This window comes from Lissotriton vulgaris, chromosome 12, assembly GCF_964263255.1.
Source record: "Lissotriton vulgaris chromosome 12, aLisVul1.2, whole genome shotgun sequence".
Classification (NCBI taxonomy): Eukaryota; Metazoa; Chordata; class Amphibia; order Caudata; family Salamandridae; genus Lissotriton; species Lissotriton vulgaris.
Window position 1 is genome coordinate 100,564,901 of NC_141700.1, and position 14,779 is coordinate 100,579,679.

At 46.7% G+C, this 14,779-nt stretch overlaps 1 protein-coding gene across 3 annotated transcripts in view; it reads left to right on the forward strand.

Annotated features, from left to right (window-relative positions):
• Positions 1-14,779, forward strand: part of ADAM15 (ADAM metallopeptidase domain 15) — a 245,133-nt gene that overhangs the window by 130,769 nt on the left and 99,585 nt on the right. For all 3 annotated transcript variants that reach the window (XM_086947377.1, XM_086947378.1, XM_086947379.1), the window contains exons 4-7: positions 491-569; positions 1,521-1,597; positions 6,169-6,346; positions 14,435-14,500. In XM_086947377.1, the coding sequence (XP_086803503.1) occupies positions 491-569; positions 1,521-1,597; positions 6,169-6,346; positions 14,435-14,500 (400 nt within the window). The remainder of the gene's footprint in view (positions 1-490; positions 570-1,520; positions 1,598-6,168; positions 6,347-14,434; positions 14,501-14,779) is intronic.

Below are 14,779 nucleotides of genomic sequence, written 5' to 3' on the forward strand. Positions count from 1 at the left end.
AATCTTTCTGCCTTATTTCCTGTATCACTTTTTCATTTTTCTTCTTGCATTTTTCTTTTTTTCATGTTTTCATTCTTTCTTTCCACACTCATGTCTTCTACTTTGTCTCCAGTTTCCCACTCATTCTCATCCTAGAGTTAAAAGAACAAGTGAGTACGTACGCTCTCCTGCCTAGGACCCAAACTATGGAACGCAAAGCCCCAGCAAGTGAGATTCTGTCAGTCTCTCTCCATCTTTCGAAAACAACTGAAAACCTGGTTGTTTGAATAAAGTATCCCATCACTCTCTGAGAACGTACTATGTGAAGGCCTGGCGCCGGGAAACCCATTGCGGGTAGCTGCTTGCGCTACAAAGCATCAATAATAATATTCATTCTCTACCTTGATCCATCATCATCCTCCCTCGTTTTCTCATCTCATTCTTTTGGCTACTCTTTCGCACTCTCACTTTATGCTGCACTCTTGCTCACTCATATTTTTTTCCTTCTCAGGGAGCTCTTGCGTGGGGGGCACAGCCTGGTTTCCTACCTCCCTGATGGTGTTCCTGTGGTGGAAAGTGCTGAGAAGCCGGTAAGGAGCCTTTAGTGTGCCTCGCTGTCAGTGCACCTCTATTTTGTGCGCTTTAATAGACTATCAGAAGTTACTATGGAGCTAGGACTGAGTCTTTGCAGTGAGGTGCGTGCTTTCCGCCTTACCTATCTAAAGGGTCTTGTGGCTCCTGCAAAGCAACCTTCCTCCACTAAATTCTTTGTTTCCTCCCCAGTGTCAAACCACTCTTGAAGAACAGGCTCCAAAAAGCCTTTTTTTTGCATTTGTAAATACAGGCTGGTGGAGAGTATATGGTTGATATCTTTAATTCCTATCTGCCAGGGGCATCAAATGAGACCCCGTGCATCGTGAGCTGAGAACCTCTGTCATGTGGCAAGATCCCTGTGCTAAGTCTCTCTCTGCTCCCCCTTGTTTTGAGACACAGCTATCTCCTTGTGTTGGATCTTGCTTTGCTGGGAAACAAACCCATCTGCCTTTGCTGATATCTGCTTCTTGAGGCAAGAACCCTTGTGTGGTGGGGGCTCGTAGGCCACTGTGACAATAAAGCACCCGAGCTCCTTAAAGACAAGGTACGTGAGTTGAGGGCCTCTTGTGCAGGGGCTAGACCCCTTGCATCTTGAAGGAAGACCCCCCTGCAGAGTTAGGCGAGGCCCATTGGTATCACAAGACTGGACCCCGAAACTAGTCTTAGGATGTTTGTTTCTGGTCCAGGGCGGACCTGGCCTGGCAGTTTGGGCTGGACTGTTCCCAAGAGGAAGGCTGATATGCTTAGGGCTGGGTCCAAACTGGGGTGGCGTGGTTGGCAAAATAACAATTAATTAAACCCAGATATGTGACCAGGGGGTAAGTGTTTGAAAGGTTTCAACACTTCGTCCATCATTTTATTTTGTGATGTTGGTATCAGAAGACTGGAGCCCATGCCCTGCAAGGTGAGCCATCCTTCATCATAAAGTTCTTTCTCCTCTGTTGCAGGTGAACTGCTACTACCATCTGCGAGTGCGGGGGCTGCCCTACTCCTGGGGCAGTGTGAGTACATGCTCTGGAATCAGGTATGACTTGACTGTGTTTGTCTCCTTAGACTCTCATAGAAACTTGCAGAGATATCAGACATTGAAAGCAATGCTTCAAGTGTTTCTTCCTGAATATATTCTCCCAAAGATATAAAAGTGTGTTTACATCTGAATCTGTTGTTCATTGCAATTAAACACGTATGGTTTGGGACATTTTTCATCTCATTTTACTGTAGCTTCTGTCCACTCTAATCATGTTACACATGTCAGCTCACATCTGATTCCAACGGTCACATCTTATTCAACCTGTTGGGTGACATACCAGTAAACCTACTAGCTTGCATTTGAATACACTTGTTCACTCGTATCTCCTTAAATGTGTCAGTTACCTTTTTCAGGCAAGTTCCTTACATTTGTCAGCTCTGATATCATTTCACCTTTCAGGTCATGTTACATCACACCTGTCCTTTCACATCTCATTACATTTGTAACTACTAACTGCATCTGTCTACTCACATTCCATTACACTGGTCACATCTAATATCTGTCACATATTGTTCTTTCATAATCGACTGTGCCTAACGTCTCCGATCTCATTATTCTTGCCCCATAATATCTCCTCATATATCAGTTAACATCTCTTTACAAATGTGAACTCACATCTCATTATACCTGTCTACTCATTTCTTGTTAAATCTGTAACAACTCAATACCTACATCATCTTGTAGCCTGCTACATCTGTTATCTTGTATCTTATCACACCTGTTAGCTCACCTCTCTATATATCCGTCACCTCACAAAAACATTACACCTGTTCTCATTTGATTAAACTTGTCCTTTCATATCCAATTACAAAATAGGCCCTCATTTTATTTTCCAACTACTCAACTGCCATAACATGCAGGAGATATGATGCAACGACATCCACTAACTGGCTGAATTAAAGTCACAACTATAAGTTTTGAATTTGTCTCTTTGGTCCTTTGCCTACAATTGTATAGTTTTGGCAAGCAACATTTTATTTTAGGGGAGCCCACTTTGTAAGACAGTCAATGGATAGTAGGAAAAACAAACATGTAAGAGGGTGGATTTACAATGAAAGGTAGAATTTTGAATATGTAGTGCGCGTGCCTAGCAAAAACTCTACAGATCTAGTTTGTGTCGTGTAGGTGAGGCTTGAAAAAATATATTCCGACAATCCATTGAGAATATCAAGCCAGTCGCGCTTAAGGTGGGGTGAGATTGGCTAGGATCCTTAAATTTTCTTTGTTAAACTCTTCATTTTGAGATATTGTATTCAGGAATGGCTCTGTGCCCCTGCTTTGAGCCTTTCTTTTATTCCAGAAAGTAGCAACAATGAGTCCCGTACCTTTACAGGTAGCCTAGCATAAGAAAATATAACCATCAATCCATATCTGGAAGACAGTTGTGATGTTGGTCCTCTGATTGGATGGGGGTCCACATAAGACTACTCCAGATCCAGGGCACATCCAGTTCTACTGAAAAAAACAATGGGTTACAAGGTTGAGGACTTTGTGGATTGAAGGCCACACATCCGGCACTGCCTGGTAGTATAAAGTCCTGGATGAAAGATTTTAACCTGCTAGGTGCATTAAATGTGAGTCTCAACACTGTAGAAGAATGCTTCATTAGGATCACAAAGAGTTCTTAAATTGTAGACTTTGCACAGTGTTTTGGAATGTGAAGCTCTCTGCAAAAAGGCCCATTTGCAAACACAAACAACTGAAAATATAGACTTCCCCTCCCCATATCGCAAACCTGAGATGCAGAAACAAATCTCTTTTGATTGGCTTGTCCAAGGAATGTATGTAAGTTCTTTCTTGCATACCTCTAATACCAACAGCTCTCATTAATATGAGATAGTCTAAGTCTGGGATGATTTTTACTGCATTTGAATGACAGGGATTCCCCGATCTCAGCCAGACGTCAGAGAGGCCACTCACAAAGTTGCTGTAAAGGTTATCCCTTTCTTAAAGATGCAATACAAATATGGGGGGCTTGGGAAGTGTAGAGAGATCAGTAGACGGGGTCCTGAGGTGCGTCTAAAAGTTTTCCAATGAAAGACTGGCAGATGTCTCTGGCTGGTATTGTACTGGTGTTGGCAACATGTATCTAAGATGGGAACCTGCAGCCTTATCAGATATCGGTGCTATTCGACTACCCACAAAATATGTGTCCATGTATGCTATGTCTCTGAAGCTTTTTTTTTGTTTCTTCTCTTGTTCAATAAAAAGAATAAAAAAAAAGATGCAATACAAGATCGTCCTCAACAGCCCCACTTGTTGTGCCGGAGTCCTTCCCGGCAGCTTTCTCTGCTCTTGTCCCAAGCTGACAGATGCATGGCTTCTGAGCAGTGGAGGAGAGGCCGGCGGACCGCTGCGTCACTCCTCCTGCAAACTTACCTCATGGCTGCCAGTTCACCGGTATCATCTGCCGCAAGTCCATTCCTTTCTTTGTTGAAATTGGTTGGGAGAACACGGTCAGCATATCCATATTGTTCCAAGTTCCTCTTCTTCCCAGAATCATCCTGAGTATTTACATGCCTCAATCCAATATGGCAGCCCTTCCGGCGTTTAGTGTTCTTTTCCTAGCCGTTATGGCATCTGTACATTCCTGTGATGCAATTCCTGTGTCACCAGTTTAAAAGGCCATTTTTTCCTTTTGCTCCCTGTATCATAACACTTCTTCCTGTGGGGGTGTTCCTCGCCCATGTTCTTGTGAATCCTGTTCAGTTCTCCTTCAGTTCTTGGATTTTCCTGTGTTTCTCTCTGCCTTGGGTCCTTATTCTGCTACCATCTGCTGGTGTCAACCATCTGCCATTAGGATGTTTTTTAGCCTGTAGGCTTTTACCTTTTTAGGAACTCCTTCTGGGAGGCACTATCTGCTTTGGCACTTATAGTGTTGGTGGAATTGTGGCTGCTGTAAAGAGTCGCCCTTACCTCTGACAAACAAAGATGTAAACTGGGCATCTAGCGCTGGTCGAAGTCGTCAGGTGTCTCAGAACGGGAAACATCCTTTACAACAAAACTTTTTCTACGCAGTACCTTTACAACGCAGGAATTACAACGCAAGTCGTTACAACGACTTGCGCTGGAGGGCGCTGTAGGATAGAGAATAGTTTAATTTACTATCCAAAACCTTTCCTACTATCCACGGGGACTGGAGTTGGAATAGTAAATTAAACTATTCACTATCCAGCGCCCCCCAATGCAAGTCGTTGTAACGACTTGCGTTGTAAAACCTGCGTTGTAAAGGCATTCGTGGAAAAAGCATGCGTTGTAACGACATACATCCCTCAGAACATTTAACAATAGAAAGGTGAATCATCAATCATTGAATTTAGCCTCTTGGCTCCTAAATTTCTCCAATATGGTAATCAAGTTATGTCTCTGGAATAAATGGACCACTTTAGCAAGGCAAAATGCCTCTCCACTAGTATATGTTAGTGTTTAACTGGTACAAATTCTTTATCTGTTGCCTAGAGAGAACACCAATCCTACAATACGCCAAGATATTTTAGTGTTTCTGTACCTTTTATATGCAGTGAAATTAGTCCTGCAGGTCTCTTTAACAAGGGGCTCCAAGTAGATACTGCGACCTATAGAAATATATGTTTTCCTCTTCACCAGTCCAATGATTAGGGGTTTCTTATAATTGTTAAAACAGTGTTCCCTCTAAGTAGAACAGCTTGACCTTATTGGGAGATCAAAATTGAGCTTTCGAAGTTAATGGGTTCTACTTTGCAGCCAATGCATAAATCCACCAATCTGTCTTTCTTGGAAAGCTCCTTTCCCATTGGTAGTCACATTAGCTCCCGGAGTCAGTGCGATTCAGGATGTTTGTTTTCATCAACCATAAAAAGTGCTTGACAACAATGAGAGATTGTTAGAACACATCAGTCCTTCCTCAAAAAAGCATAATGTTTTCATGTAAATCAGTAGATATTTTTGCTCGCCTTCTTCCAGGATCCACCCACTCATGCAGTGAGATGATGGATAAGAAAAAGTGTCATGGCGTAATCCTTATTCTCCACCATGGAAAATTTATTTAGAGTCTGAAACAATCCTTTCTCTTTCACAGCAGCAGAAGTAACATGCTGACTGAGGAAGGAACAGAATTCTGCAGCAGGGCATTAGAGGGCAGTGAAGGTGGCCGCTGCCCTAGATCAGCAGTTCTCATTTTCAGATTTCTGACGCTGAAGCCTACCTAGCTCTGCTCCTTTTTTTTTTCTCAAATTGTTTCCATTTTGACTTATGTTGTTTTAAAATATAATTAGTGTCTATTTAGAATATATACAATACCAGTACCCATTGACTAGAAATAGGCACACTAGTTTTTTTTATAAAAACATATTTTTGGAACAGATATGTCTTATCCATTGGTAAAAGTGCTCCAGATTCTAATACATGGTTTGAAATATTCAGTGATTCTATGGCTTCAATGAATGAATACTCCCATGACACAAATCCTGTATTACAAGTAATTATCTTTTTCTTACCCTGCAAAACCTGCCGACGCTCCAAGAGAAATGGCTAATGTTTGTGGATATTTTTCTGTACCATTAATAAGAAACCTTCTCTTTTCTCAGGGGCCACATTTTTCTCTCTGGAAACCGAAGCTACAGCATCACACCCACATTGGGCGGCCCATCTGGCAAACACCACCTCACAAAAATTCAAGATAATCATAGACACATGCGGACATGCAGTGGTAGCGATGGACAACCAACAATGCCTTCAGAGGGACGTAGGCCACATACTCACCGGGTAAGGATGGCATTTGGTGTAGTGAGTTATATGGAACCTTCTCCACTGAGGAACACAAGACTAGCTCCTGTTTTGTGAAGAGAGAATTGAATAGTCTGTTAAATTAATCTAGCCCATAAGGGGGGTCTTAACAAAGCAGTTGGACTTCAAACAAACATGGCATTGTCTATCTCTTTGTTCACCTCTTGGTTTCTAGGTCTGGTCTACAGGTTGTAGATGTTTCGTTTGACTCATGTAAATACAAAAAAATGAAATCATAAATAAAAAGCTCAAACTTATAGACAAACATAGATGGGTTTTGGGTTAGCCCTTTTCATCCATTAGTCTGTTAAGCTGGCATTTATATTTTGCTTCTGCCCACCTCGGTGTACAGCGTGGAGCAGTGGGACAGCTCACATCAGCCATTTTTTCTCTTGCACCCCAAATAAAAGGACTTTGCCTGATCACAGGTCTAACTCCACCTAAAGAAAGGGAATTTCAGTGCCATGGATGGATACTTTACTTTGGAAATGTTATTTTTTCCTTCCACCCTTTGATCGTTTTATTTAAGTCTTAAAGTTGTAATTCCAAGCCCATAGTACCTTTTCTTTGCTTCTGTAAGAATCATAATTTTCTGTGGGGTGCATTAAAAGTAGAAAAGATTTCTGTACCTGTTCTAAAAACAAAATTGTTATTTGGAAGCACCTGTATTATATACAATGATGATTTTTTTTTTTTTTTTGGTGTAAAACTTTTATTGACAGTCATCATCCAAGTAACAACAGTGCATATATACAATAAGCATGATGCAAGATAAGTGAGTAGCACATACTTTTACACAGCTATTCAGCCGACAACCTTCCGGTCCGGCAGCACATGGTGAGGATGATATCGCAAATCTTTCAGGATACAGTTTTCGGAGTCATGAAGTTTTACTTTTTAAGTCCATTTTTATAATGTTCTTTTTTATAAAAGTAAAAATCAAACCAAACGTAATGGCTCATTCGTAATAAATAGATATGAAACAGTGTGGAAAAAGAGTTGCTAGTAGAACATGCCGACCCTCAACCCCCAGGCCATCCCCCCCACCCCCACGCACACTGTGAGCTGAAGTGTCAATGATAAAATCACATTTCTAATCCCACCCCGTGGTATCCTACAGGTTAAGCACTTATTTCCTCCTCATCATCTGAGTCTTCGTCTTCATCTTCCTGCAGCGGTTCGCAAAGATCCCCTCTGTACCTATTCCACGCCTCCCACACCTTATTCCATTTCTTTGGGTTCGCTCTGAGTTTGTAAACAGTTCTTTCAGTTAGCATCAATTTATCCATGGTCTTGCACCACAGTGCCAAAGTAGGTATCTCCGCCACCCCCCATCTCTGCGCCACATCGCGCTTTGCCACCATTGTACCAATTGTGACCCATTGCTGTTGTCGGAGGTTAAGATCAGTGCCTTCCCATATATTCAGGAGACAGAGGCGCGGTTCAGGCAGAAGGGAGGTATCAAGGGCCTGTGAGATAGTGCGCATGACCTGTTGCCAATATCTGGCGATGAAAGGGCATCCCCAAAGCGTATGTAACAATGTGCCGTCCTCCCCACACCCCCTGAGACAGTGAGGGGAATCAGCCCTGTGCATTTTGTGTAAGGTGGTCCTTGTATAGTACACTCTGTGCAGCACTTTTAACTGTATGAGTCTAAACCTGGCCGACACCCCAGCCTCCCTCGGGGACGCCATAGCAGCATTCCAGTCCGTCTCATCCATAGCTCCCAACTCATCCTCCCACTTTTCTCTTAATTTCTGTAGGGGGTCTGGAAGATTGTTCAACAGTTTGCGGTATGTGAGTGAGGTGGCCCGTGATTGTAAAAAATCTGTAAGAAGCCGGTCTTCCAGGGGCGAGGACTCCGGGACCGTAGTACCTGGTTCCAACACCGCCAGAAGAGCGTGTCTGATTTGGATATGCCTGTATGTTTCATTGGGGCCTAGGGCATATTGCTGCTGAAGCTGCTCGAAGGGGATCACTCCTGCGGATAACCAGAGATCCCCCACCGTAGAAATGCCTATATTGTCCCACTGGGTGAACCCCTTACTGGTCCTAAGGCAGCCTAGTTTCTTGGTATCCCAAAGCGGGGTATGCTTCGTGATGATTCCCTTCCACTGTAGCCTGGTGAGCGCCTTGTACCATAGGGTGACTGTATGTTTAGTAAGGCCAATCAAGTCCTTGAGGAGGCATGGGTTGTATAGGGGGGCCAGAAGACTTTGTGTTCCCAGTTGGGCCCTGTCAGCCAGATATGCCGGGTCATTTTGCGATGCATGGAGCCACTGGTTGAGTACCTTAAGTTGAGACGCCCAGTAGTAAAGCTGTACGTTCGGTAATGCTATCCCTCCATCGTACCAACCACGGTTAAGCTTGAGGTGAGCTATTCTCGGAGGACGCTCACCCCATAACAAGGTGGTGATAATTGCGGTGACTCTCCGAAAGTAGGAGGGCGGGACTGCATCTGGGGTATTCTCCAAAACGTACAGGAGGCGCGGAAGCGCCATCATTTTAAACAGGGCCGCGCGGCCCAGGAGCGTGAGCGGCAGGGATGACCAATGTCGTGCGTCTGCTTTTAGGCGGAGGAGGGGAGGCGCCAGGTTCCGGTCGTAAAATACGGCCGGATCGTTGGTGACATGGATGCCTAAGTACTTGAAGGAGACATCGGTTAACACCAAGGGACAGTGATCGGGGAGGACTGGCCAGGGGCCCTTCAAAACATAAAGGACCGATTTCGCCCAGTTGATCGTATAGCCAGAGGCCGAGCCATGTTTGTCACAGAGTGCCAATAATATCGGAACATTCGACTCGGGGGCAGACAAGTAGACTAACATATCATCGGCATATAATGATATTCTATCTTCCCAGTCCTCCGTCCATTTAATACCCTTCAGTAGGGGTGTCTTTCTGATAACAATCGCGAGAGGCTCAAGGACCAATGCGAACAATAAAGGGGATAAGGGGCAGCCCTGGCGGGTCCCACGCGCTAGAGAAATCGCTCGCGAGATGTGGCCATTGGCCGCCACGTGGGCTACTGGGTCCGTGTAGAGTAGGCGGACCCATGATAGAAACTTCGGCCCGAAGCCCATCCGAGTCAGAACTGCGAACAGGTATTCCCACTCCACCATGTCGAAAGCCATTCTGGCATCCAGTGACAAAATGGCCGCCGGTTCTGCCAGGGAGTGTGCTCGTGCCAGTGCGCCATGCACTCTACGGAGATTTAATGCCGTACTCCTGTGTGGCATAAAGCCGGATTGGTCAGGGTGGATAAGCTGGGAGAGGTATGGAGTCAATCTATTAGCAATCAATTTTGCTAAGATCTTCGCCTCTGCATTGATGAGCGAGATTGGGCGATATGACGTGCAGTCCTCTGGGGATTTGCCAGGCTTAGGGATAGCCACTATCGTCGCTAAGCGTTGGTCCAGAGGCAGAGTTCCGGTCTCACGGCAGTTCTCAAACATGGCCAGCATAGGCGGGCCCAGTGTGTCTGACATCGTTTGAAACCATTCGATTGGTATCCCATTGGGGCCCAGTGCTCTGCCTGTGTGTAGTGCGCCTGTCGCCGTACGGAGTTCCTCTATCGTGAGGTCCGCTTCTAACTCGATCCTTGCCTCCGGTGTCAATGTCTCTAATTCTACATCTCGGAGTGCTAACTCTGCCTTCTCAGCCGTGACTATCGCTTCTGGGGTATACACCCCTTGGAAATGGTCTGCTAAGAGGTCAACAATTTTAGGAGGGAGCGTGTGACATATCCCTCCCTGGTCCCGCAACTGCAGAATGTGCCTGCCCCCGTCCCGTTTCTTGTCCAACCAGGCCAGTAATTTGTTGGCTTTGTCGCCCACATCATAAACTCTGCATGCAGTCGACTCTATATGCTCTAACACCCGTCGACGGAGAAAGTCGTCGTGTCGTTGTTGACTTAGAGTCAGCGCGTGTCGAGTGTCGTCCGACGGCGCGGTCATGTGCGTCACATTAGCCTGCTCCAGCTGCAGTTCCAGTTCTACCAGTTCTTGTTTTTGTTTACGTTTATGATCGGTTATGGTCGCGATTGCCTGGCCCCTCAGTACCGTCTTGTATGCCTCCCATAGTATTGTCGGTGAGGACACCGATCCGGAGTTCTCCTGGAAATAGTGCTTAGTGGCGGTTTTGAGGGATTTTCGGACCGTAGGGATTTTAAGATAACCGGGGTAGATGGGATAAAGTCGTCTGCGAGCCCTGTCCGCACAGGATAATGTCGCGATCAAGGGGGAGTGGTCTGATATACCTCGTGGCGCAATCTGTACATCGGCAAAAGTGAGTCTTCCACCCCCCAGTGTGAGAAAATAATCAATGCGAGACAGGCAGTCATGGGTGGATGAATAGTATGAGTAGTGGCGGTCAGTAGGGTGAAGCTGTCTCCAGATGTCGACCAGACCCTGTGCCTCTAAAAAGTCCCTGAATTTCGTCGGGCCAGCGGGGTGGGAGCGAGCCGGGAACCTATCCGTTTCAGTATTGGCCAGTGCATTGAAGTCTCCACCCACCAACAGGTCTCCCTCCGGAAGCTCCAAGAGGAATCTACCTAGGTCCGGGAGTGCCGATGAGTGTAGCGCTGGTGGGATGTACACAGACACCACATTAATGGGCACGCCCTCCCACTGCCCACAGACCGCCGCGAAGCGGCCATGTTTGTCCGCTTTCGTGGAGTGATGTATAAAGCGTGACGTTCTTTTCACCCAGACACCCGTCCCCCGGGACCCTGAAGTGAAGTCCGAGTGTAATACCATGCGATACCCTCTCCTATCTAGAGCTTTAGTGGCAGCCCCCACTAAGTGCGTTTCCTGAAGGAGGGCGACATCACAGTTCAGTCTCTTAATACACTGTAAGACCAGCCCCCTCTTTACCTTATCACCTAACCCCCGGACATTCCATGACATTACTTGTAGCGGTGGCACAGCCCCCAACCCAGTGTCAGGCGTTACAGCAGTAGGTCGTGGGAGATCCGCCATTTTGTAATCGGGCGTTCAAGATGGTGTCCCGTAAGGTATGATGGAGCCATAGTGATCAAGGAGTGTCCCATCCCTATACAATTATTCACACGTTTGTGCCATGGCAATGTTTGAGGATCAGAGGTGACATACCCGGTGCCAGGAATACGGTCATGTGTAACCACTAGCAGTTTCAAAATGGTAAATAGAGCCGAACAGTTCAAACAAGCAAACAAAGTTAACCCCCCCGTTCCCAACACCCCCACCCACCCTGCTTCCCTGCTACACGGACTCCAAACTGCCCGCCACCCCAATTTAGCAGAGTGCTTAAACCCACCCCATAAAAAACACACAGTTACTTGCTCGTTGGGGGTGAGGAGCACTCCGGAATTAGCGACCCCTCGTACCCTCCACGGAGGCCCTCGGCCCAGTGTCCTTGGCGGTTCCAGCCACAGTCCCGAACATCAATGACACATAGATTTGTTCATGATTCTACCTCCTGATTTAGGTCAGCCTCGTCCCTTATCGGTGAGCTTCTGCCACTGTTCGTACCAGCGTCACCACCATCATTACGGTTAGGTTGTTGTGTACCATTCTTAGTCCGGCCAGGGCGGCGAGAGTGGGAGGTAGGACGCCAACCATCTAGCCAGTCTCGTGCAGTTCCAGGGTCGTCAAAAAACCACGTTCTATTCTCCGCCACCACCCGGAGCCTTGCTGGGAAGATCATGGAGTAAGGGAGTTCACGTTTTCTAAGTTCCTTTTTTATATCCAAGAATGTTTTTCGCCGCCTGGCCACCTCCGCCGTGTAATCCGGGAAAAATGCCACAGTTGAGTTAAGGATTTTCACCGGTGGCGAGATTCGTGCCGCCTGGAGGATGACGTCCCGGTCGCGGTAGTTGAACAGTCTTGCTAGGATCGGCCTAGGCGAGGCCCCTGGTTTAGGTTGACCCCCCGGGACCCTGTGGGCGCGCTCCACGGAAAAGAAGGTTGATAGGCCTTTGGGTTGAAGATGAGTTTTAATGAGGTCCTCCACGTACAAATCCATCGCTCTCACACCTTCAGTCTCCGGAACGCCAAGAATGCGCACATTATTCCGCCTGGAACGCCCCTCCTGATCGTCGAGTTTGTCCTTAAGGAGCTTGTTTTCCGCCATGACCGCCTCCATGGCCGTCTGTAGTTCCGAGACATCCTCCACCAGCGACTTCGTAACAAGCTCTAGCGAGCCTACTTTTTCGGCCATCTTGTGGAAGTCCGCTCGGATTAGGGTGATCTCGGTCGAGATAGAGCCCACCGTCGTTTGGACCTGCGAGAGTGCCTTCATAACGTCGTCCAGCGTCGCTTTCTTCGGTCCCACAGGCTCGCCTGGTTTTACCGGAGGATTCTTCCCATCCGCCGGAGGGGAGGCGGTTCTATCGTTCGTGAAGCGGTCAATACGAGTCTGGGTTGTACCGCCTTTCACGCCTTTCCCGGCCATTGTTCGGTCGCGGAGAGAATACAGTTCGTCGGTTCGGTGGGATATCAAGAGAAATCACCTTCACGATGTAGTCCTCCGTTAAGGTGAAGAGAGCTTCCGTTACGATGAGGGAGACGCCCCGATGGTCCCCACAGGGCAGGCTGCCGGGTAAAGTTCGGATAGTTGTCTTGACAATCTACGGCCACCCTTCCCATGAACCTCCGTTGGGTATAGCAAGCAGTCTGTTATTGGGTAGGGCCGTAACTGGGTATTGGCCTCCTTCACCAACCACTTCCTGTCTGCAGTAACCGAGCGGGTTGCACTTCCGGTCGGCCTCAGTTGCCACTAGAATGCCCGGAGGTGGGCCTGTGTTCCGGACGGATCAGCCCTCGACGATAACTCCGTCGTCCAATTCACGAATGTTGTCCGGGAATCTGCTACCAGTTCCGCCCGGTCTCGGGCGTTCAGTGCCCCCGTTGGAGGTAAGAATTAGTCACGGATTATCGTGCGGATAGATGGAGAGGCCGCTTCCCTGCCGGAGCTAGTCCTCTACGCTGCCGCCATGTTCGGCCGCCAGCCACGCCCCCTACAATGATGATTTTAATGTGCATTTCTAATTGCAAGCACATGGCAGGCAGGTTTAGACTGAGGTATGCTTTCTGTGGTTCATCTGTTTGCTTTTGTGACATTATTGGCATATTGCTGCAGGGCTCCTTGGGATCGTGCTTTGCTCCCATTCAACTGACCCAAGCTATGGTCCTCCGCATCTCCAAAGATAGGAGTGAAGGGATCAGCTTCGATTAAGCTTTCATTCGAACCAAATGTCAGTGTTTGTCCACAAAAATGTTTTTTGTCCTCTCTGGTCCCCTGGTGAAATCTTGCTGCTGCTACAAGCCCAAATCACTCACTGCTCCTCTCCCTCATGGACTCCTATAGTGATGTCTGTGGCCTCCCAGCCAAAATGATGGCTACTTTCCTTACAACGCCAAGCAGTCTGTCCATTTTTTATCCATTTTGAAGACACATCACATTAGGATTGTTAAGGATTCTATATATTACCACACACCTGGTTACTTAGTGCACCTCCTGCTGCCTCACTGAACAGAGAGCTAAAGTCTGGCCTCGGAAAGAGAGCATGAAGCTATTGAGTGAAAAGTTTCAGAAAGTGACTTGGAAGAGGTTCGATCTGAGGCAGAATTGCTGACTGAGAAAAGCATTCTTTGGCCAGTAAAATGGCTTTGCGAGTTCAGTGCTCGCCAGCCACAAATGCTGTGACCTACAAGTCCCACGGTTGGAATGCCTCTCAGGCTAACTCAGGCTTTCGGTTTTCTGGGATTGATAAAGGGAGCATCAATAAAATGCGTAATGATATCACCTATTACTTACAGCGCTTACAAATCTTCAAAAAGAGTTGTATTAATTGATTTATTATTAGTCCTGTTATCTTTGCCCTCATTCATAGGTGGTGGGGTCTCAAACAGCGCCACAATAAGGCAGCTGGAGAAAGCCCTGGAGGACCTCGGTAAAAGCTGGGTGCCATGCAGTTATGGGGCCTTTCACAATGATCTGGCTGCTTTGGGGTTCGAGTCATTTATGGTGTGATAGCCAGAGTCCCTACACTTCACACCCTACCTTATGATCTCTTTCCTATTCCAGCTGAAAAGGAACGTGCTTCAAGAGAAGAAATACATTGAACTGGTGATAGTGGCAGACAAGGCTGAGGTGAGTTTGCTATTAATGTACTCTGCCATCCTCCCGCCCCTCCAAGAATTAAACTCCTTATTCACTATTGTCATCCTCCAGGAAGCTTCTTGCATCTTTCCACCTGCTCTGCTCTATATTTTCCCCGGGGTAACAGCTCTTCCTAGATCATAAATGGGCCATATGTCTTTGACTTTCATGCGATATAGGTTGCAGAAAAATAACAGGTTTCTAGACAGGTTGTTAACTCTTAAAAGTTTGTACTCCTGGTGTAGTGTTGGTGCGGCTGACATGACTGAC